Here is a 25,893-nt window from a genome sequence, read left to right on the forward strand (position 1 = left end):
TATATATATATATATATATATATATATATATATATATATATATATATATATATATATATATATATATATATATATATATATTTATTGTTGATTATATATTATTATTTTACAAATTTGTGTGTGAGAGATGAGGGGGAGATAAATGTATATCGGACTGGTAAAAGAGTTATTAATTGTTTCATCGTGAACAAAAAACTTATTGCCTGCTTTATATATTGTACTTTTTATATTTGCTGGCTGATTAAAAACATCCATTTTTCCAGACTTACTCTTGGCCACTATGTCAAAGACTATCATCGCCAGTAGTGGCAGGAAGACTTGATATGAACACTGATGAGAATAATATCTCGATTTGCCACACCTTTGTACAAGGCTGGTCACCCAATATTTTATTATGTTGACGTTCAGGAAGGTTGTAAATATATTTGTATGTCATCCATATTATCCAATTTACTAGCGATATGTTAAGAGTTTGGTGCGTATGAAACTGTGTGTATGCCTTTAATTCCTCACTCACTCAGAGTGTACAAAAATAAAGTTCAGACATTGTGAATCAGATAATTTTTTGGTTAATGTGGTTACGAAAGCTCAAAGGCTTGAGCGATAGCTACAGTAGGGATCCAAATATCCAAAGATGAATAGTGGAACAGGTTTTGATGCATCGAAAGAAGGTTGTGAAGCTAATTTGGACCAGATAGGTGGTGGAAATATTTCAAGTACTGAAGTTTCCAACTTTGAAGAAAGACCAGATGTCCTCAAGTTTCAAATTTCATTCAGTGGTAAAAGCGTGGAAAATCTCAGGCCAGAAAGAACCAAGGAAGACGACAGAATGAATATGACAATATATATGGAAGGCTATGATCAAAATAAAGATGGATCAACAAACATAATAGTTAATGAAATACTACCTGATGGATCACAATCATTCAAATACTGCAAGAAAAACCTTGCACAAGAGTCATCTAATTCTGCAGAGGCATTTGGCATATCACCTATAGCAGATTTATTCGATTTACAGGGTTCATATAATTCATCATCCACACTTTCATGGTCAGATGTTGTTAGGGGAGATTGCCAACTGAGAGAAAATCAAACGGAAAGTATTCAAGTTAAACAACAGAGTGGTAAAATGTTTGATTTTTGCGGAAAGAATGACGATTGCAAACAGAATTTGCTAAAAGAAGAACATATAACGATTGCAGGTGTCACATACATTAAGAACCAATCTGTTTCTTCACGCCAGGGGAAGAATAGTTATAATGACAGAGATACACACAAAAGGGATGTACAATCAAAAAACCGAAACTCCACTGGAAATTTACCAGAATGTTTCGACGAGTCTTCTGATTCTGAACGGGAATGGGAATCAATATCATATAATGTACAATTACAGAGTACGAAATACACTGCTTTTGACATGGAAGAAGCAGAAAGTGACGAAGATGACTCATTACCTGGGAGTGATGAAGGAATTTCCTTTTTTGAGAAAAGTCAACGTTTCCACGACAACAAGATGACCAGCACAGGAATCGATGAAAGTTTTGATTATCAATTAATCTTGAATAAAGGTCTTGACTTAAGTTCAGATTACATAGACAAATTTCGTGACAGGGACCCAAAAGTGTTAGGCAGAGAACCATTTTATTCGAAAGAGTGTAGTGAAAAAGAAATGTATAGCAAATTAAAAGCAAGTCCAAACATATACATGATATGTTCCATATACATTGAAACTCCACACCGTGCTTACTGTGTTCCGGTGCAATCGAATAAGAAAGCAAAGAAGATTGAAATATCTGGGAGATCCAAAGCAGGCCAGTGTTTCACAGAAGATGAAGTTCTAGTGCAAATACTGAATGCGGAAAACACCAAACATGGTCACGAAACAAAATACGGAAAGGTTTTGAAACGGGTGAGACAGCATCGTTTCAGAGATGAGAAGCATCCTGTATTTGTTTGCGTTCTAGACGATCGGGCTGGGAACCTCATGATTCCCTTGTGTAAGACCCTCCCTAAAATTCACATTCTTGAGTCATGCGCAAAACAGACTTATCCAGAACATAGAAAGTATTATGTTGATATTTATAAATACAATACAGAGGATAATGCTCTTCATTTTAGCAACACGCGGATAATTTCAGATGATTGCAGGGAAAGTTTTGTTTTTATTGTGGTTCTTTTAACGTGGAGCAGACGACATATTTACCCCCTTGGAGCAGTTATTAAAGTTTTGTCAAAAGGATCCAGAAGGATCGATGCAAGTTTGAGAGTACTCGATGCAATGTACCGTGTTCCCTACGTATATGGAAAACAGACAGTCGAGCATATAAAATGCATTCTTTCAAAATGTGAGAAAAAGCAGCAAAACTTAATGAATGATCAAAGGGATAATTTGACACATCTCCGGACTTTTACTATTGATCCGGATGGGGCAAGAGCTTTAGAGGATGCACTGAGTATTGAGGCTCATAAAGAATCTTATAGAGTGGGTGTTCATATCACGGATGTAACGATGTTCATAAATCAAAATGACGCCACAGACCAGGAGGCTAGAGAAAGAATCGAAACGTTCTATTCAAAAATACGAAGACCAAGACGATTGCTTCCCGAACCACTGAGCGAAGATTTGTGCAGTTTATTGCCCTATGCAGAGCGGAAATGCCTGTCAGTATTCTTTGACTTTGACAGTGGTGGCGAAATTATTAGACCACCAAGCGTCAAATCAACAATTATCCAGTCTCATCTAAAGCTCTCATATCCTAATGTACAAAAGATTTTGGAAGGTGAAACGACTGACGTTGATCATATAACAGCTACTGATTTGCGTCAACTGTTTGCACTTGCAACAAAACTTAGAAAGGGAAGGCTCGGCAACGCAATGTATGCCTCACGTTTGAAAGATTTTGATGAATTTGAAGCACGCTATTTAGTAGAAGAATTTATGGTTCTTGCAAACAAGTGTGTGACTGAAAGGCTTCTTAAGGTATATCCTAACCAGGTTCCTTTGATTTGCCAGGATCCGCCATCAAAATCGAACATAGAAACGTGGTGGGACGAACATCAAAGTGTGGTGCACGTATTACTATCATTACAAGACAGATATCTGACGGACGAGAAAACACCTTCATTGAAAAAAGCTTTAGATGATCAAGATGGGCAAGTTATTCATGTTTCTGAGGAGTTTTTACGTATCATAAGTGTACATGATGAAATAGACCTTAGACAAGTTCGTAAAATGTTGAAATTGGACGAGTTGCATCCCTTACAATCCATTGCCTTACACGAATGGTATTCGGTGCAGAATAAGACAATCTACCAATGTTCATCTCAAGCGAAAGAAAGGCTTGTGAATGGAAACTGCTTTCACATAAATGGGTGTCCATATACCAACTTCACATCCCCATTAAGACGTTATTTTGACATGGTTGTGCATCGCCTAGTCCACTGCATGATTCAAAACAAGAACTGTTGCTATACACAAAAAGAAATAGAAGATCTATGTTCTTACTTAAATGAACGAGCCTTCAGACCTGGTCTATATAAGGAAAAATGCAGAGCTTTAATATCTGCATCCAGTTTGAGACCATACCCTAAACTACGCACGTGCTTAATAGTAGATATTACAGACGAGGGTATTTCAGTTGTCGCGCCAGCAATGGATGAAACCCTAAGACTATGTCTGCCATTCAAGCTCTTAGGTGTGATATCAAAGCCAGAAATCACACAAGAAATGGAGACCAAAACAATAGTGACAATAAAATGGAGAAAGCGACTTTATTCTACAACCACTGAACTTAGTTTGCCTTATACAGACTACGATAAAGAGAGAAAAATTGATCCTTACAAAGAACATGGATTTGTACCAGTCAAATATTGGGCAACTGCGTTGATTAAACTAGTTCGCAACAGCCAGAATGAGGAAATGACACAAACGTTAAAAGATATGGCTAACGTTTCTTGTAAGTGTGGATCCGGATGTGCAAATACCGTTAGAGACGTGAGCACAGAAGACTTTTGCGACAAGGACAAGAAAGCAGTGGCACCGTACGCTTCATTCAGCATGTCTTTCTTTTGTGGTCAGACAGTAAATGTACAGGTATCATCAGTTCTTCAGGGAGGCATTCTGACAACTTATCCCCAACTCTTTGAATTGACAAAGAACATACAATTTTGCTTACAGCACACAGATGATCCCATAAAGTGGTTGTACCGTTATTCAACATTGCTTACCGTTTCGACTTATACAGACGAGAATGATTATCAAAGACGGTGGATTCCTCTTGTAAAGATGGAAGCAGCTGTTTATGCAGTGAACAATGAAGAATCCTACGTAATCAATAATCTTTCTGTTAAATTCTCTGAGAATAAAGGACAGTTTTCACTGCCAGCAAGATATTGTCAAATAAGAAATATATTATTCAATAAATTGGTTCGGGAAAGCAATGAGGATTATATGCCCAGTGGCAAACAGAAAAAACCCATAGTGAATCTGGCCCATGATTGGATATGTGTCCGTTCTAAGATGGTTACCTCTAACGACAATACCAGTGCGAATGACTTCCATCATCACAGTTATTGGTACTGGATCGCTCATGGTAAGATCACATCAGTAGAGATCAGAAGTAGAAGGAGGCCAGAAAGACACTCCTCCCAAAGAACCTACGAAACCATGCAGGAAGGGAACGAAAGCGCAAATGTGACAGTTGACTTTCGACTTCATCGACCAGTCCCATCCATACTATCGAACAGGGTGAAATGCAACATAGAAATGCTAATAAAATCTACTGTTGATCGGTGAGTTGAAGGTATATATTTTCGTAAGTCATATAGAGCACAAGAACGTGTCTTAGTGAAGCTTTTAAGTTTAACTTGATTTTGTATCCTAGGCGTGCGCCATTCTATCTACATCTGTCATTTTTACGGTTTTAATATTTCTCATCAATGGGACATTTAATGAAATAACGTTTCTTTAAAAATGTAAAAGAGCTAAATATAAAATACCAAACGTCTGCGATACGATTCAGCAACTTTTATAAAGATGAAGAGACGATACTCTTGCAATATGAATCCAGAAACATGATAAGAAAAGCATTGAGTACAGTTCTGATTTATGCAGAAGTATGTTAAAGGACTCGAACCCATACCGTACCAAACAGCATAACATCAGTTATCGCTTTGCTGTGGGATACTAATTTGAAAACTTTAATATAATACGTTTACATCTTTACAACGAAAGGATTTAAATGTATTATATATTGGTGAAAATAAAACAAAAACTGTAACAGAAAGAAAACAAACAACGAAAATAATAAAACCATAAAACAGCGATGATGATGCTGATGATGATCGGCACATTCACGATCATTATTGTCATTGTCTTCATTATTTCATTTTATCGCTCCAAGATGAATACAAAAGTAATGAACACATTTCTTTTTCGACGTCTTCCCAATCTCAACGTGTTAACAAAATTCGTGTTATTTATTTTCATGTTAATAATTATTAAAGTTCAAAAACTAGAGTGGCAATAAAAACGTTTTTGTTTAATTTTCTTAATTGTTGTTGCTCATCGATTTGCTCTATATTTGTGGCAGAAATAAAGGTTGAATTAATGATAACTTACACAAAATAATCTAAAAAGTTTCGTTTTTTTATGGAAGGCTAGTCATCTAAATATCATTTTGGAAATCACAGTTATGTATTTAAGTGAGACTCAAATGCTATATCTAGCATATTGTAAGGTCTTTTAGAAGAAACTAGGATTGTATTTGTTCATGAATCATATGTTACAATTATTTCCACAGGAGAACAGAGTCGTATCTAAAGGTTTTAGACAGCGCCAGTGTACTCGCAAAGGCGATTGCCTTAGGCAGGTCGATTCCAAGGTTAGGTATGTACATATCTGTTACAGTAAAATTGTCTCTCTGTCTGACCTCCAGGTGTCGTGCAAATTATGCATGGCTGTGACCTTTGTTTGTGCTGATTATTTCGCTATTTATGGATCTGCCATCAATTGTAATTCTCTTTGAAGAAGATTTTGAAACATACTCATGCATAAAATAATCGGCTTTTCTAAGTTCCGTTTATAATAAACTTCGTGGTCGCTCTTATGATTTACTGAGAGACAGGAACTATTGTTACGAGCCGATGCTTTAAAAAAAAGTAACAGAAAAGAGTGAAAGACAACAAACGTTGTAAAATTTAACAAATATAGTTATTTCCCTAGAATACAAAGTGAAATTGTGAAAACACTTACGGTATTGCGAATTAAATCCCAAAATAATCCAAGAATTACACACACACAAGTCCTAGTAATATAAAATCCTGAATAAAATTCAGTAAAAGTCCAGAAAAATCCTTAACCTGAAGTCGATGACGTGTCTGTTTTTTTGCATAAAATGAAATAAAAAAGTCAATCATATCAAGCAGAAATGAACTCAATTTTGGACAAGGTCACGTCCAGCATATAATGTTACATTACGATAGCATGTAATGAAACTGTATTATTTTATTAAAAACTAACAAATAAATAATTCAATTAAATATACATAACTCTTACCTTCATAAAAATGAAAAATTTACGCAATCAGGCTTTCTTTTTTGAAAAAATGTACATGTGGTGAAAACATAAGATAAAATGTTATGAATGACACAAAGTGTACATGAAACCAAATATTTCTATACACGTGAAAGTGCATCTGCCATCAAATTGTCTTTTCCTTTGATGTGCCTGATGTCAATATTATATTCCCGGAACAACAAAACTCTAATTTACTAATCTCTGATTTTTGGTTTTCATCTTGCCGATGAAAGTAAGGGGGTTGTAATCACTGAACATAAAAGTCGGAGAAGGAGCTGTACTAATTTAAATTTCTAAGTGCGGTAATGCCAGTATCAAAGCCAAACATTCATTCTCGATTGTGGAATAATTGCTCTGGTGCGTATCTAATTTTTGGAAAATAGCACACTTGATGATCCTATTTATATCTATGTAAATATCTTCATTTATGTCTTCTTGACTCAATACTGCTCCAGCCACAACATTACTAGCATTAACAGACAGTTTAAATGATTGGCTGAAATTTGGAGCTGTAAGACCTGGTGCACTCTTAAGTATGACCTTTAACTTATCACAAGCCTTCTGACATTTTTCAGTCCAATGAACTTTGTTTTTCTTTTTCAACTAGTTTGTCAGGGTTTCAGCAATTATAGAAAAATTCTAACGAAATTTCCGATAGCATCCATCGATACACAAAAATCGCATCAGCAGTTTTTTATTGATAGACGCATTGAATTCAGAGACAGCCTTGGCCATAGCATCTGTTGGTTTAACATGTTTATGTCCCACAATATGTCCTGGAAATGTTACCTAAGCACGGTAAAACTCACTTTTGGAAAAATTGTCAAATTTGCTTCAGTGATCCTATCAAAGAATTTCCGAATTGTCATTAAATGATCCTTCCAGGTGTCGTTGAAGACGATGACATAATCGATGTTAGCATCACAATCATCTGGAGCAGATGTAATCATGTGCATTAAACGTTGCAAATTCTACGCGAAACTTTCATCCCAAACGTTATCGTTTTATTTATTGATAAAGTCCATCTTGAGTCACGAATGCCGACATTTTATTTGTACTTTCGGTCAGTGGAATTTGCCAAAATCCTTTCGAGAAGATCAAATTTGGTGACACGCTTTGCATTTCTAATTTTATCTATGCAGAGATCGATTAGTGATAATGGAAATGAATCTGTTTTAGTCACACTGTTCACCTTTCTATAATCAGTGCACATGTGGAATGTATTATCTTCTTTTGGAACAAGTATACATGATGAACGCCAGTGACATTTACTCGGCTCTATGAAATCATTCTCCACCAAATATCGAATTTCTTTTTTCAAGTATTACCGTTTGAGAGGGTTCATCATGTACGGGTGTTTTTTCAGAGGTGTGGAATTTACAATTTCATCGTCATGGTAGATGTTATTTGTCCTTGTAGCAATATCTGGAAATAAGTGCTGATATTCAAGTAATAACTGCTTTAGTTCATTCTTTCCTTGTTGCTGTAAATGTGAAAGTTCTTGATCCAGATTATTCATAACTTCTGAATTCCGAAGATTTGTTACTGCAAAATCACTACAGTACGATTGAATTCCATCGTTTATATTCTCAGTGTGTAGGACAGGTACAACTAAATTAATTGCATGATTAACCTGGCTATCTCTCTCAACATACTCCTTTACTATGTTTATATGGTAAAGTTGTTTTTGTTTTCGCCTCCCAGGAGTATTAATGATATATAATGTAAATAATTTATGTTCTTTTCAACTGTTTCTTTTTACTCGGCCTGAAGAGGATTTGGTTGCACGGGCAAAAGAGACAGAACTATATCGACATGGTGAAAAAGCTCCTTCCTTTGTAGTTTTATCATACCTAAATTTTATCTTGACTGAGTAGAGTGAGGGTTAATTCTTGCAACCTCACAAACCTTTGACAACTTCTACCTAAAATTGAAAATATAATCGAGAAGATTAAAATCTGTATCTTCATTGGAAAGAAGTTTCTCTTTTAAAAACTGCAGTAGCCCAGTCCCAGTTTGTCCAAAAACTAGTTCAAAGAGACTGAATCCTAAACATTCTTGAACTAAGTCCCTAACAGCAAACAGTAGTAAATGAATGCCTCCATCCCAATCTTTACCGGTATGAAAACAGTATGACCGAATCAAATTTTTCGAAGATTGATGAAATCTTACTAAAACCCCCTGGTTCTTAGGTTGATAGACCAAAGACCAAAATTGCTGGATGCCTATTTCGTACATAACTTGATGGAAATTTCCAGGCATAAATTTGACCCATGATCAGATTGGACAGATTTGGGAAGGCCAAACTGATTAAAAAAGCTGTATACAAGCTATTACTATTGTTTTAGTTTTAATATTCCTCAAATGAATTGCCTCTGGCAATCCTGTTGATGCACACATTATGGTCAACAAGTATTGGCTACCTGAATTTGTCTTAGGTAAGGGACCAACACAATTGACTATTATTTTGTTACATGGTTCCTCAAATGCAGGAATAGGTTGCTGATGAGCCTTAGGTATTTTCTGATTTTGTTTTCCTATCATTTGACAAATGTGACAAGATATGCAGTATTCACAAACATCACTTTTAATTTTTGGCCAATAGAAGTGAGTCAAGATCTTGTGATAAGTCTTATTAATGACTAAATGGCCAACCAACGTAGTTTCATGGGCCAGGCTAAACATTTCCCGTATGTTCGAATTTGGAACTCCAATTTGATAGTTCACTGACCACTCACCACCATCAGGTACCTCAAGTGGTCTCTATTTTCTCATAAGAATGCTATTTTTAATGAAATAACAAACAGGTACTCATATGGCTTCGGATTCACTAATGATCTTTTGAAACAAACAGGAGCTCTCAGAATCTTTATTCTGTTTCATGACAAGTGATTGTCGTTTGTCACCATGATTAGATAAAAGAAAAAAGAGGATCACTGTGATTAAAACCATCTGATTGATCCAAACGAGAAGTAAAAGTGACCACATCAAAAGCCTGACCAAGACATGTTAGCTAAAAGAATACTTTCTTGATCAACATCGTTCTCAAGAGCTTACTTTGCCATATCTCTAGTAGCTGTACAAGCTGGGTATAAGTCAGCGAATTCTTTATCAGTAGGATTGACTTTCTGATCCAAACAAAGTTTGTCAGTTACAAGTGGCTTAACCGCAACCGTATCTCCCGCTAGGACATTGCCTAATGATAAATGAACCCACTCAATGGGTAAAGCAGACTCTGTTCGGACTGTCAAGGATCCTGCGGCTAAATCTGATGACAAAGTTGCACAGTGGAGAGAAACCTTAACAAAGCCGCACTCTACTTACTGAATAAGAACACTCTCATTAGAAGAAGATGTCTTAAAAAAATGCAAAGTACCTGACAATAAAAGACGCTGAGAAGTTCCTGTGTCCCTTAAAGTTTTAATAGGGATACGACTGGCCGAATAGCCCATGAATGGTGTAGAACCCTTCGACATGAATGGTTCATAATTCTCCATAATAAAATCAGACTGGGGTTTATTAAATCCAACAAATGTACTGCTTTCATATAAGACCGTGTTCTACACCTATTAAAAGCAAGAGCATTTTGAATATTTCTGTCTTACTTCTTATGCTTAATTTTTAATTTGTAGCAATCAGAAATAACGTGTACTTTTTTCGTGCAATAGGTACACGCAGGAAGAGATAAGGATTTATGATCAATCTTGTCAAAAACTTAATTTTCTGAAAGTTGTGATTGATTGATATTTGGAATGGCTTGTATTAGTCTGAAATATGTTTTACCAGACAACTCCTGAGTGGAAGGCTTACTGACAAAAAACTTTATGAGCCAAGGAATATTCGTCAGCAGTACAAGCAGCATTTTTAAAAGTTTCGACCTCATGCAGATCACGATACGTAGTAACGTCAGTATGGACACAATTCTGGAATTCTTCAAGTAAAACCAGTTGTTTTAGATTTTCGTAATCTTGATCAACTTTCTTGGCTAAGCACTACCTATCAAATAACTGATCTGGTTTTTCAAATTGGACGTGAGTTAGTCCAGTTCCTTTTTTATAGTTCTTGAATTTTTGTCTATAAATATCAGGTACTGACTCATTAAACTTTAAGATACATTCCTTAACCCGATTATAGTCTTCACTTTGCCGTACTTACTGGGAAGCATTGCAGTTTTGCGCTTTGCCCGAAATGTGCACTGTGTAATAAGAGGGTGGAATTTTCCGCAATTTTTTCAAAATAAGGAAAATATTTATCTACTTCTTTTTCTCTAAAACGGTACGCTATCCTAATATTCTTAGTAGCATCAAAATTAGAATTTGTATGTAAGTTGGGGTTGTGCTTTTCACTTTACAGCTCTAATTATTTTAATTTAAATTGAAATTCCCCTTCTTTCTTTTCTCTTTCGCACTGCAATTCTCTTTCTTCCTTTTGTCTTACATTTGCATTTGTTTCTCTCGCTCCTTGTTCTCCAAATGCATTTGTATTTCTTCCTCTCTGTCCTCTTTTTCCAATGGCATTTGTTTTTTTCTTCTGTAACTGCATTTGTTTTTCTTCCTTCTGTAACTGCAGTTGTCTTTCTCTGCTCTTTCTCCAATTGCATTTTCCTCTCTCTATTTCATCGTTATCTAATTACATTTGCATTTGGTTTGCCTCTTTCTCTTTCTATAGTTCAAGGTTTCTTAACTCTAACTCCATCTTATATTTTAATTTAAATTCCTTTACTATTATGTTAGAGTCTGATACAGACCTACCAATCATATCCAAAGCAATATTATCCAAAACACGTTTCCACCAAATATACTACCATCATATTTGTTTTATTTCTTGCTTCGTTAAAGAAGCTTTTGCCTCCGAAAGATCATATTTTCTGGCAAGGTGATGCAATTCATCTTTTTTTCAAGAAGCCTAACTGTTCCTGGGTAGGATTTGAAATAAAGATCTCCACTTTAGATGACATCGTAAGAAACTTGTTGATTTCACTAAAGATTTCAAAAATGTGACTAATAGCTGGGATTTTCAAAATTCCGAAACTAGGGAGATTAAAGTTTCAAAAACAAAGTTTTCTAAATTAATTTATCAAAATTCATATCCTAAGGACGAGCGCCCAGTTTAATGTTACGAGTCTATGGTCTTTAAATAAGTAACATAAAAGAGTGAAAGACATCAAAAGTTGTAAAATTTAACAAATTTAGTTATTTCCCTAGAATACAAAGTGAAATAAGAAGAAAAAAATGTACGGTACTGCAAATTAAATCCCAAACTAATTACAGAATCGCAGACACAAGTTATAGTAATTTAAAGTTTTCAATAAAATTTAGTAATAGTCTAGATAAAATCTTGAAACTGAACTCAATGACGTGCCTATGGTAGCTTATTGAGTGCTGATGTGTCAACAGTCCTTTCTTGAATCACAGTAACATAATTCCAGGTTTGAATTCAATATAAATGCCAGTGGATGCCTTTATCCAAGAATTTCATCAGACCACGTTTGTATTTCCAAAGAAATTAGTCACTTGAATTCAATAATTTGAACAAAAAATATTCGAATCCAAAATTCCTGGTCAAAACATATAATAAAACTTAAAAGTGCTACATGTTAAATCACAAATGACCAAGTCCTCCAATTACAAGATTATATATTTCTCTAATAGACCTCAGGTCACAATTAGCATTTTCTAAAAGCACATTACCTAATAGTAAATAACCTTCTATAATGATCCTGATGTTTGTAAAATCAAAACCATAACATGTAAAATTCACTTAGGAAAATCCCAAACCCTGACTCAAATAAGCATTTTGACTTCTTATAAAAATTTTGATATTAAGCTCATAAACTTAGAAAATAATGAAGCTATGTATTTGTTGTTTTATAAAATGAAATTTAAAAAAATGTCAATCAGGTCAAACAGAAATGGATTTTGGATTAGGTCAAGTCCATTATACAACGTTACATTACAATAGCATGGACGAGATAAAATTATTTTTTTCCAAATCTAACAATTTCGTATGCAGCTTGATCTTAAGGATAAGGTTTTTGCCTTCTTTGATTGTCATTGTTCTACCTATTAACAAACAAACAATTAATTAAATATACATAACACTATTGATTGTTCATGTTCATTTGCGGACAATCTAGGCTGTATGTTTTTGGAAGACAGTGCTGTGTTCAAATTTAAATACATCGTCTAAATTGGTTAACTCTAGTAACTAAAGTATACCATTTATTTGTATTAAATGCTAAACTCACTGATAGATTCATGGAAATAAGACAGTATTTCTACAGTCATAAATTCAGGTACATGACAGACTAAAGCTGTTTTCCAAAATTGAGGAATAGGTAGTCACAAAGAAGGGTTTCTTCAAAACAATAGGAATTGTTTGCTTATTTTGATTTTAATATTTTCGCTTTGTTTAATGATTTCTTTTCATTTGCTGAAAGTTCAAATTTGACCACGTTCTTGGTTAACTGTATTTATGGTAATTTTGTTTTGTTCTAGAAAGGTTTTTCGAGTGTATTATAGCTGAAGTTACATAACCAAATATCATGAATGGCATTCGACTAATGGTATATATTCACACACGCATATGCAGGTACGCATGTCAGTGCGCATGTTCATATAAAGAGATATGTTTTTTAAATTTAACAGAATGTCAGTTAAGTTAATCAGTTATATATTTGATAGATAAGAAACATGAAAATGCATCTGGTCTGAGCGAAAGGGAAGTGCCTTTAGTACCATTGCAAGCAAGCAACAAGAGTCAAAGAGATGCGATTGACAGAACTCTTGTTTCAGCCTTTTCATTAATACAGGGACCACCAGGTAAGCGAATATCGAAATTACAGTTTCGAATGCATGACCAAACTTAAAGTTTGTAAAATCATATACATACATTAATAGAGATAGGACGAGTTTGATCAAAATATTTGTAGAAGTTTATTAACAAAGAAACCATTTGGTGTCTTTACTATATCACACATACTTGTTGCTAGTGCGTATGCAACCTCATTCCATGTATAAAGACAAAAATTAAGTTTTGTTTCAGACAATTATCTATTCTTCCCATCCGAAGACGTGATAAACCATTTCACCACAACAATTTCATCAGATGTTGATTTCATTACCAATTTAGCCAGGAACGTAAAGCAATAAAGTGTCGTAATTGTGTCGACGAATTTTTAATGGAGTATATATTATGTGACAACCATTTATTATACGCTCTGCATTTTTCGTTCTTTGTGGCCTATTTTCATTTGTATCAGTTATGTATGAGATTACTAGTGTGAAATATTAACCATAAATAATAACTTAAGCTTCGGTGTTAGTTTTAAGATGGGAAATATCAAACCATTTAAACATTTGTTTTATTCATATATTAGCATTTGAGAATGTTTTCTAGGTTCAGGAAAGTCTTACATTGCCGTCAAGTTGATATACCTGTTTAGCAAGATAAATTCTAAGATAAAAAAGGGAGAACAAGTTCTTTTTTGTGGGCCATCGAACAAGTCGGTGGATAATGTTGCAAGTAAGTATCATAAATACATTGCCGAGTTGTATTTTAATCGTGCCTTTTAATAATTCTTGTTGGGGTGCCTGCTAATGGCTTCTGATCGAGAACGTTGGGTCATATATTAACACATAAGTTGCCTGTATGTAAACCATACTATTCTCGGAGTCATTTGAAATTTTTTGATAGATTTGATGTGTTTTTATGATCCTTCTTTTGGAGCGGAGTTCGTACTCTTAGAGATCTCGCATTCTCCGTGAACATATGATAAACAGTTATCATAAGCCTACTAAACCTATTATAATTATAATTAAAATTATAATTAGAATTCATAGCAGATGAAAGTTATTTGTTCTTATTTTGCTATAGTTCATTCAGAATGGGTCTATTGCACCTCGAGACATGAAACATGAATTAAGGTAGTTTGGGATAAATTTGATTTAAAGTAGGTTATGGCGATTGTTGTTGTTTTTCATGCGATATTTAATTATTGTTTTCCACGTTATTTTTTGTAAAGTAACTGTAGAATTTGAAATCACATTTGTAGCTTATAAGACTTTCATAAGCAAAACCATGTAGGTTTAAAAGTAAGTATTGTATATGTTGCATGTGACAAACTTGTCTAATCGTAGGGTAAGTTTTAGACGGTGCTTATGGACATGGCAATGTTAACAAATATTCATCTTGTAACTTTGTAGTATTCACGTTATATCACTCAGTTGATCTTGATTTACTTTGCTTTCGTGCAGACTGGATAAAGAAGCTGGGTGATAAGTGCCCTAGAATAGCCCGGCTATACGGTCGTTCAATTGAAGCAGTGGAATACCCTATTCCAGGGGCAGATTTTACATCCAGACGATCGATGAGATATCTGAGAGCAGACGACAACCTACGTGATATATCAGTCCACCGCTTGATCAGAAAAAGTAGAAAACCGTTCGCTGAACAGATCCGAGAATTTGATCGCAATTTCTCCAGACCAAATTATATACCTTGCTTCGAGGAAGTTTCAAATTATACATCGTTAATCAACAAAGCAACAGCAGCAGAACTTCGACATCACGAGGTCATCATGTGCACGACAGGAGTTGCTACGAGCCCTAAACTGCTCGAAGGTAAAATTAAGAGTTCACACGTGCTAAAGCAGGAAACAATCTTTTATAAGTTTTTATTTTATAATCACGCCTACTAGCTTAGTTTGGAGTAGTTTAAACCAATTCTTCCACGTTTAACATTTGTTTATGGAATGATTAATTGTTAACCTTTTAACAGAAAAAAGGTATGGGTGCAACACATGCAAGTGTTTTACTACCGAAGTTCCTTTAATGCAAGATGTATGAATCGAAACTCAAAATCAAGATGTTTTTTTAAGCAAAAAAGCCGAGTCACCTATAAGATTTATAACACATACAATGTTTGTGAATACAACTTCTATGAATGTAGCAGAAAGTGTATATGCGGCAAAGCTCTCTTTCCCAAATACTTAATCATCTATTGTTCTTGTATACCTAATCCGAATATCAACAAAGTGAAGTATATTAGTGTAATTAATAGCCTTATGGACAAAATCAAGCACACAATTTCTGTTCGTGAAATGTAGTATTACATGTAAGAAATGAAAGCTTTCATATGTGACTTGCTGCACGTTCTCGATATCATTTTCGCATCTGATTTGATAAATGGATATGTTCGGTAATATATTTAATTGTTCTACTTTCTCTGACTACAGGTGCAAATATTTATCAGCTTATTATTGATGAGGCTGGAATGTGTCCCGAGCCGCAATGCTTGGCTCCTATAATTGCGAACATCGCCAAGCAGGTGATTTTAATTGGGGATCATAAACAGCTTCGGCCAATCATCAAATGCAAATCGGCAGCAACTTTAGGGATGAACAAATCCCTGTTTGAACGATATGCAGAGGATCTGAGATACACAAATTACAGAAAAAATGCAAAATACTCATTTTTGAACAGACAGTATCGAATGGTTAGTAAACAGTCATAACCTTGGCAAGTTATACATTCAGTCGATACATTACGTTCTTTGTTTATTCTTCAACTAAATTAAACACAATTGAAATTAAATAATAAGTTGGGATAGCAGTAGCACACATAAAAACTTTTAAAGGATAATTGTACCTGTCATAAGAGATCTTTCGTTGACAATTAAATGGGTTTTCCGTTAGTTTTTTGACCGTTCTAGTTTTCCTGGTGGTTTGAGCATCAGCTTCTGAGGCGGCTGAATGCGGGTTCGAACCCCGGCCGAGTAATACCAAAGACTTATACAATAGTACTAATAGCTGCCTCGCTAAGCGTTCAGCATTAAGTGATTACTGTTAGGACTAGTCGGCCTGGTATCAGGATAATGTGACTGGGTTGGACATCATGCATCCTGTCTGCGGCATGATACCCCAGTGATAGATATCACGATAAACTGCCACACTGCAGACATTGTAGCGACATGACTGATTTTTTGTAAAGCTACGTTAAAAATTCAAATCACACACACACGGACACACACAATTTGTTTTCTAGAAAAAAATGAAATATAGTTACCAAACCTAAACATAAATGTGCATAATCTGTAAAATGATGAATGAAACAATTCTGTAATGTTTAGAGCTAATTTGATATAAACTGATTTTAAGTAACTGAAAGGATATCATGTATGTCTAGCTTTAAAAATGTATCAACTAAATCCGATCTATTTATCAGAGATCTAACTTCTGTTTCAAAGCGAAGAGGAAAATAAATTATTGAGTGCATAAGATATTGGTTACAATTGCTACTTCTGATTCGATTTAGAAAAATTGTGACTTGATATAAGACCAAATAGACGTATGACATGGCTCTGCATTATGGCTACAGCAATTGTCTTCTACAAATAGTGGTCCTTTCACCAAAATATATTCAAGCAAACTTTTGTTGAATTTGTGTAGCTTCTGCATCGCACAGGGTTTAGCAAGGTTTTATCTCTTTTGTGATGGTTAGTGGCAAATCAGAGTGACTGATATTTCCATTAAATGACCAGTACCAGCTAATTGAAACTAGTTTAGACCCATAATGCCGTAGTTTTGATCTCTTTTTTTAGCATTCATAGCATTGTTAAACCTTCCTCACCTTTAATCCGGTATATTAATTCCAAAACCGACCAGAAAAGGAATTTGTGCAATCATTTAATTTTATTTACATAGTTTTCCACCCACAGTTTTCACTGATCGGTATTATAATCTTTCTTGAATTGAATGGATGCCCGCTTTCGAATCCCCTTAGAGATTTTAGATGTCATTGGTTTTGTTAAACTCAAGCAATCCTTAGGTATTTTAACAATTACAGAAATTGTGTAGCGGCAATAAATAAACAAGAAACGTCACCCGAGCCATTTGGAAATCAGCAAAACATCAAAACATAAAAGATTAGCGAGGTCGTTTCACGTTTCTTCTATCATCCAAACTTGTATGCATTAGTTGCACAAGAAACACAGTCTATACATTCTGTCTGATAATATGGAATTATATCTTCTTAACGATGTGCAATATTTTATATCTTATTCTGGATGGAAACAAATGCAACCACCAATTTATCTAAGCATCCAACTTGTCTTTCTCGAATGCTAGCATCCAGAACTGTGTGAATTTCCTTCAAAAACATTCTACAATGGTGAACTGCAGACTGCACAACAAGTATTTATACGGGAGAATGAAAATCCGCCTCTGAAGTTGTGGCCGGTCCCACAGAAACCTCATGTCCTTTGTCATGTTGACGGGTCTGAGGAAATTCTGACTGTAAGTTCCGAAGAGGGAAATGAAATGTCCAGAAGTAACCCCGAAGAGGTTAAACAAGTGGTATGTACATATAAGACTATGAATGGTTGTTAAGTAATAAAACATGTTAAGAACTAAAACATGAAAGCAAAATTTTGCATGGTCTCAAGGTTTTTATGTTCAATTTATGATGTCAATGATTCTATATCCAATTTATGGTGGGCGCAAGTGAAATCCATATAATACACCGTATAACATGTTAATCTCGTCAAATTTAAACTTCAGCTTATATATGTGATCTGTTAATTAGCCTGCCCATTAAGTAGCTCTTAACCAGGACACTGGTTTAAGTCATCATTATCAATGCATACGAAAATTCCTTCGCATGGGTAATTGCAATAAGGTTAGTGCTGCAAGGATATTGTTTCGACTCTATAGTTTTCCACTATGTTAGACAAAGAAGAAGCACCAACAAGTTTAGTAAAATTCAAAAAATAATTTATTTCTCATGAATACAAAGTGAAAGTTTAAAACGAACTTACAGTGGTGTAATTATATCCTAGATAACACTAAATATTCAATCACAAATAAAGAAGCGTATAATGTACTGAATGAATCCCAATAATCTAGAATATCTTCGTGGACCAAGAATCTTGAATGTGCTGATGTACCAGTTGCTTTACTGTACAACAATCATTTAGTCATCCATATATTTGAATGAGTGATCAATAATCCGAAAATAGTGCTTTAGTCCAAAAATTAATGCAAACTGTAATTCCCGTGAATATTTGAAATAAAAAATTCCCTTCAGATTATATCAGTACTTATCTCAGTGTTTCCACAGACTGAACTTAAAACATGAATGAACAATACTTTACGTACTATTCTTTATAAACAAACTATCTCCTGACCTATCACAAAACGGAATGTCCTGAATGTAGATCATTTCCAATTGAAATTTTAATCATATCCGTATATAAGGTCAAGTCTGTTTACTAAACGTTTAGTAACAATATGACAAAAGGTGAGGTAGACAATATATTCCCCAGGGAATAATCCAGGTCTTGAACTTAAAACTAAGTAAACATTTTTAAAAAGAAGGCAAAAGTCAGGGAGGCCAAAACTCTACCGTCCGTCACGGACAAATTCCAAGCACGCAATACAAAATTAATTATACAAACAAATATGTTGGAGATGAACGATTATGCTTTACAAAATAATATTGTAACTTTTAGCGTTTTCTTTATTTGCAAAGGAACTAAATTTAAATATGACAACCGTACTAGCGTGAAAGTACAGGATATCATATTGCAATAAATTCATGACCTAATGTGTGCCAAGATGTGATCATTGTACTCTTTTAGGTGCGAATAACACTTATAAATACACTCTGTATTAAAGGCATATTTGCTTATCTTATACGAAGCTGGGCCACAATGTTACATGTATGCATGGCTTTAAATATTTATGTTCAAGGATTATTTTTTTTAGATGCATCCTTTCTTTTAGGTGAGCATCTTCAAATACATGGTCGAAGAGGAACTGGTTGAAATAAAGGACATAAATGTTATATCTCAGTACAACGCACAATGCCATGCTTTGCGACAGGCTTTGGATAATGAACATTACGAGAACTGCAACGTGAACACTGTTGTTACTAGTCAAGGTATTTAATAATGAGCGTACACCATTATACCGTATTTGCTCTATATAGCATGCACATAGCTGCAAACAGTGTACACATTATGAGACGGCATATGTAGGATATGCCGTATTCGGTTTCTTGTAAATATTAAAGTTCTAAAGTCATACAAACAAAATGATATCGGAAAATTAGACGCATGATTTTCTCTTCATCATTAGTACGATAACACATAAATAGCTCTCTGTCTCAACCTTTTTTAATGTTTAACTAAACTTTTGAACAAACACTGAAAAATTGGTTTTATCACTATCTTGTCCATATAACAACTCGCTGAGATTTCAAATATGATTACCAGACGTGAGTAGAAAGGGAGGACTTGGTTTATTTAAATCTCTGTACAACATACTGTGGAAGAAGGAAGAAACAAATTTTTACGGACCAGTACATGGCTTCTTTTAACTTTAATATGTCACGTTTAATGATTTAATCCATACTTATTAGCATCTGTATGACTGTTCGGTGGAGTACTCCTTCTTGATTCTTAATACCGCTAAGAGATGGGAAAACTGTGACTTTGTGGTAGATCTATTACAGACCGCAACAGAGTTAAAAACTGCCATGAGTACAGTAAACAGGCTGTTTATAACAAACCTCTTGGAGGCATCAAAATAATATCATTATTTTCACATATTTCTATATTCCTATTAAAATAATTGTTTATGCTTCACTGACATGCATATCAACTTCGTACTAACTGTAAATTCGTTTTATTTCTGTTCGTACTAAGTGTTTTAGCATATTTCCATATGTATAAAGAGCTTACGATATTTCGTGTGTGGTTGGCGCCAAAAATAGGTCCCTCCGTCCCAGTTTATAAAACGCACCGAAGATACACATTAGCTTTCTATGGTTGCTATTTCTTCTTACTATTTTTATCTTCATCGACACTGGTTGAGTTGATGATAGAGACAACTTAGACATTAAATACTTCAGCTGTTTTACATCCATTCGGACATTATTATTGTTATTATTATTATTATTATTATTATTATTATTATTATTATTATTAAATGTAACTGAATCTTTAAATTCATCGTTTAACCGAAAACTCTCCAAACATAACTCTACGTAAGCCTGACAGTTGAGAACAGTAAATCTCAATAGAGAAACCTTTGAACATAAGCAATACTTATACCAAATATTTGATAAGTGACAACTTCTGTGTATTTTGAATGTTTTGCTTTTGTTCAACTAATGAGTGTGCTCATAATAACAAGAATAACTATTTAATATGTTCAAAACCACTCAAATATACCTGTTACATAGAAATTAATGTTTCTGTGTTAATATTTTGTTCAATGAGTATATTATTTTCTAATCTTGATTTATTAATTTCGCAGGTACAGAGAATAAACACGGTTATAGTTATTAATGTTGACAGTTTAGCTCATGGTCACCAATACGATTTGATGAATTAGACCCACATTTGTTGTATGCACCCAGGAACTTCATGCATCCAGCTTACAGGTGGTAAACCTCATTTCGTTCATCCAGAATACCAGTTCTATACATGCACTTTAGGGAACATCAGAGGCGAAACAGGAACGTCGTGTGCAAAGCGCCGTTAGATAGATAGTGATCTAAAATTATAATTCAAAGTTTGTTGCTTGCAAAATATTAAATAAACCAAATATTAACTAAAACAAACATTGTATTTCCTTTAGGAGGAGAATGGGATTACATCATTTTCAGCACTGTCAGATCTGTTTCTGATCATCAGATGGAACTATCTCCGACATGGGGATGGTGTACCCAGAAACTTGGCTTCCTCACCGACCATCATCAAATAAATGTTGCCCTGACAAGGGCCAGAAGAGGGCTTATTATTGTTGGTAAGGCTCAATAATTGATCCCCATCTTTATAAGTTTAAACATTAATCACAATTTATTCAACGTTATTCATTTTTATGAGACTGTTGATCTCCCACATTCTGGATATTAAGCTATTACATCATGAAGTATTTCGCATATAGGATTTAAACTTACACATATTATGCAGAAATCTTGAATAACTGTTCACGTTTTCGTGCCAATTTTGACGCTTCTTTGTCTGATATATAAAATGTTTGTTATGTCTGCAACCTGATTTTTTAGAGCAATATACTAAACAAAACGTAGACAGTAATTACTTGTAGATGTCCTTAATATAGTTTTACGAACATATCTTAAAAATGTGAATGTAGACTTAAGCAATTTCATTTCCCAGCTTTGAGTCAGGTATAACTGTAATCTAATCAAGAGCCAGGTTCGCCATAAATCTTAAATTAAGTTCCGATCCAAGAGATTTACTGGTTGATATTAGACTCGACGTGAAGACATCCATATTTCTAGATTCTAGAATTAAGCTCATGTCCATGGTCATGTTATTTCAATGAAATCTCGTTCTAGTTTGCTGATTTTTATGTTTAAACTTACTTACTTTAAAGTTTGTTGTTACATACAGGCTGTTAGAAAGATGCCGCCAATAGAGAAGTAAAGGCTCTTCTTGCCACGTTTATACTGAATACTTCTTAGAAGAATTAAATCAAAGATGCTTCATGTAAAATCAGTTAAAAGGTACACACGAGATGGTTATTAAATGTATGTATTGTGAGAAGACTATTACCATGCATGATACCAATATTGACGCATCTATGTTACTTGTTATTACAATTTGGTACTTGAATTGATTTCGGCATAATTACAAGATAGTCTTGTTACGTTTGTAATGCTACAGTCTAGCGCAAATTTCTATAAATCTTTATTGTACAAAACTCTTATATAAAACATAAAATATATATTCAGATAATTATGGGTATCTGCCGATGATGGGATTAGTTTCTCACACTTGTTCTACTAATTTTGCATGTCAATCCAGAATGTGTCTGACAGCAGTTAAAGAGAACAAGGAAAAAATGAAATAATGGATGTAAAGACCTTTATAAATATCAAATACATTAGCCGAAACAGTCACGAAAAGCTTCTCACTAATACAGTGAAAACTTCCGCCGTGTCAAACGCCTTAAAGCAAGGGTTCGTCTAAATGTACAATTTGCTAGCAGAGAACATCAATATACTCTTGATATTTCAGCAGAGTCAGGTGATATCCAGCGCACTGCTAAGCATGTTCAGGAAAAATTGGGAACTGGCAGTTTCCCGCCATATTGACAAGAAGCAACAGTGATATCAGTATCTCAACGTAGAAAGGTTGATAAGGATCGTATTAACTAAAGTGTTAATATACAAAAATCGTACAGAAAATTGATTTGCTCATACAGTCTTGGAAACTGTATTCAATACTGTTGGCTGCCTAGCGACAGTGATATTTACGAGAAATGAAAATGTAGGTAGGGTATCCATAACATAGAACTCTTTATGATAAACATCCTTGTGTTTTTTGTTGTTCTAATAAACCTTATCCACAGTTCAATCAATGTCCATTTCAATATCGTACAGTATGCAATTTCAAAATCTTCAGAAACAATAAAAATATTATTACTTAGATGTATTGATGATATAGAAGACATACAATTTAACCAGATTAACAAATGTGTATTTCGAATTCACCTTAGTCTTAGAAAATCTAGGAATTAATTTTGTATCTCATATATATTATTGTTTAAGGCGTAGCGACATTGTAAAGATCTGTTAAGAAATAGGACTGAATAGAAGAAAAATTGCATAAAGGTAATTCATTAAAATATTCATTAAATCTCACATTTTACAAGCAAAATGAAACAATAAACATAAAGTCATACTTTTTCGTTACAATTAGGCAACAAGAACTTGCTGATGTGTGATGAGATGTGGAGAAGCCTGGTGAAACAGTATGAGGCCTCGAAATGTGTTGTGACATCACAGGAATTCCCACCAAGGTCTGCAACCACAGCCGATGTCGCACCGACCTGATGGCAGTCATAGGCATTGTCTGTTCGCATACTATTCTTATAGTCAAATTCATTAATTACACAATCAGATCCTGTACAGTCTTGGATCAATGAATTTAGTTCATTTGAAGAGTCATGGAAGGTCTCACACAGAAATCTTGTGAACTGAAATAAAATGAGTTCTTATATGCTGTCAATGTTCAACCAGTCTTCTATTTGGTTTTAAAAAAGAAAAACTTATGGTAGCACTATTATATAATGTGTCTTGCCAGAGTTGTACTTTTGACAAATAGGAGACGAAGATTTTGGTACTGAGAGTATTTGATGGTTACCGAAAGAAATTTTGCTGCGACTCATTAGAATGAGTCTTGCACAATCTTTGTAACCGACATTGGATGACTAGCTTAGTTTCGTTTAATCTGCAAACATGGGCTGAACACGTGTGTATTCTTTTGAAAGAACGAGGCTCTAAACTGTGCGGTTATTATGTTGGAATTACATTTAAGGTGGCAGAAGCTTGAAATAAATGGGTGAAATATCTTGATCCTTACATTTACATGCACGATGATTGTCTTGTACAGAGAACAAGCTCGCAGTCATAGATTGGGTTGTTAGGGCAATCTGGAGTAGTAGACAAATGTTTATTTATGCAAAAAGTGACAATCTACTCTGTTCGAATTCTCAGTACCTACAAAGTTACCAATGATCTCAGAGAGGTGTCATTATTTGATTCTAACAGCATAATGCTTTATGTGCTTTGAGTCTTTCCCACGTGCGTTAATAAGTGTATGCAATTGTGACGCTTGTAAATCGTACATTTTAGATGAGTACCTACAAATAATTCTTATATAATAATTGTTTTAATTGTTATCATGTGCTCATTAAAAAAATATATGACAATCATTCTATCCAATGGATATATGAGCCGGTGCGTAGTCATGTAATATATGGATACCTTTGGTACTGGTGCATGGACTTGTGCTTCGGACATCGTTTTACAACATTTTGGATGCATATAAATGTCCATTGACACTAGCGGTCAGATACAGATACCCGGATGATGATGCTTTTTGCATCGAGACATAATGCGCATACAACTATTATGGCACAACGACTACGACTTCGATATTTATACTTCGTTTTCTCTGATCTAGACTTAATATATTGTATTGAGCCGGGTTAAAAAAAATAGAACCATGTTTCTGTGACAATATCACTCAAACGACTCATTTTTGGCAAGTAGCTGCGTGGCTGTCTCAAGTCAAATCTACTTTTCATCATCCTTTAACAAATGCGGGACCATCTTGTACATAACCTTTCTGAGCTTCCATGGATTTGCTACCATCTTTAGAATGATGAAACTACCGCTAGATTGTAGGGTATGACAAAGAATTGGATCCGAAAGCATTCGCTCAAGTCAGTCATGATATCGTTTTGAGATTATGCCACGAAAGACCCAGATTTTAGAGTATGTTCTTTGCGCAGTAGTGAATTCTTATTCTTCTTCAACAACATATTTAGGTCACTCTCTTTTATCTATATTATGAGACACGCATATATGTGCAGGTGTCTGGTATACTGCACGTGTAACTGCATACCATTTTAAAGAAAGTTATTTTTATTTATCGATTGGGAGTACATTTGTTGACATTTTTCAAGAAACAACATTTATTAACTAAACATTCAGAATGTTTCAAATACTCTTCGTATAGTAAAATTCTATTGTCTTACCCATTAGCACATACGATATTTATATTTTCAAGAACATGTCTTTGGATGGTTACTTCCATGTTCGTAAATCTGACAATTAATATCAAATCATATAAAAATAGTTCATATATAATAAATAAATGATAATGTTAGTTAATTTCACGTGCTCGTTAGATGATGTGTATCTGTCACATTCCCAAGACGTTAACCACTAAATTATGTATTTTGCTCCTTACGTAATTAGTTAAATGGCGTTGAAAATAAACATTTTCAATTTACTGCATTATGCCGACTCCTTACTGTGACATGTCTAATGCGTTGGACACTTGCTAATTCCACCATTTGTAATGGTAAATTGTGTATGTTATATCTACTTTTCAAATTATCACTCAAACATTGGAGGTATTTTGTAAATAATCACAGATATTTACAAACTCTGATTTCGATTGCTAGTAATCAATTCAACTGAAATTTAGTTTGATACTTTTACTTACAATTAATTGCTTTCCTTTTCAGCAGAGTAAGTCATTATACGAGTTTGTTATTCACAATGTAATCAATTTCATTTTTATCACTTTCGATTATTTTTCTGTTTTATGATAAACATTTTACTGTGTATAATAAAATCGTGATAATTATATCTATTTATTCATAACTGTGCTATCTAAAAGTTTGTAAAGTGCTGTAACTGTAAAATATTTTATCTGTAAATACAGCTTTTGTAAATATTTACACACACACGCACACATCCACACACACACAC

At 34.3% G+C, this 25,893-nt stretch overlaps 1 protein-coding gene across 1 annotated transcript; it reads left to right on the forward strand.

The window, feature by feature from the left end:
* Window positions 1–1,490: 1,490 nt before the first annotated feature.
* On the forward strand, window positions 1,491–25,640 carry LOC149807780 (3'-5' exoribonuclease HELZ2-like). Its single transcript, XM_089970538.1, has 10 exons — window positions 1,491–4,791; window positions 5,802–5,887; window positions 13,261–13,398; window positions 13,976–14,101; window positions 14,833–15,198; window positions 15,813–16,072; window positions 17,703–17,930; window positions 19,359–19,515; window positions 21,219–21,386; window positions 23,309–25,640. Exons 1-10 carry the CDS (start codon window positions 1,514–1,516, stop codon window positions 23,440–23,442), a joined length of 4,941 nt encoding a protein of 1,646 aa, XP_089826664.1. The 5' UTR covers window positions 1,491–1,513; the 3' UTR covers window positions 23,443–25,640.
* Window positions 25,641–25,893: the final 253 nt, after the last annotated feature.

This window comes from Sinohyriopsis cumingii, chromosome 1 (assembly GCF_028554795.1).
Source record: "Sinohyriopsis cumingii isolate HCF-2022 chromosome 1, ASM2855479v2, whole genome shotgun sequence".
NCBI lineage: Eukaryota > Metazoa > Mollusca > Bivalvia > Unionida > Unionidae > Sinohyriopsis > Sinohyriopsis cumingii.

Excerpts from the sequence above, each read along its gene's own strand:
- LOC149807780 (XM_089970538.1), top strand. The coding sequence starts at position 1,514 with ATGACCAGCACAGGAATCGATGAAAGTTTTGATTATCAATTAATCTTG. Across the intron at positions 14,102-14,832 it reads GTCGGTGGATAATGTTGCAA|ACTGGATAAAGAAGCTGGGT; the intron begins GTAAGTATCATA and ends GCTTTCGTGCAG. Across the intron at positions 19,516-21,218 it reads CACTGTTGTTACTAGTCAAG|GAGGAGAATGGGATTACATC; the intron begins GTATTTAATAAT and ends TATTTCCTTTAG.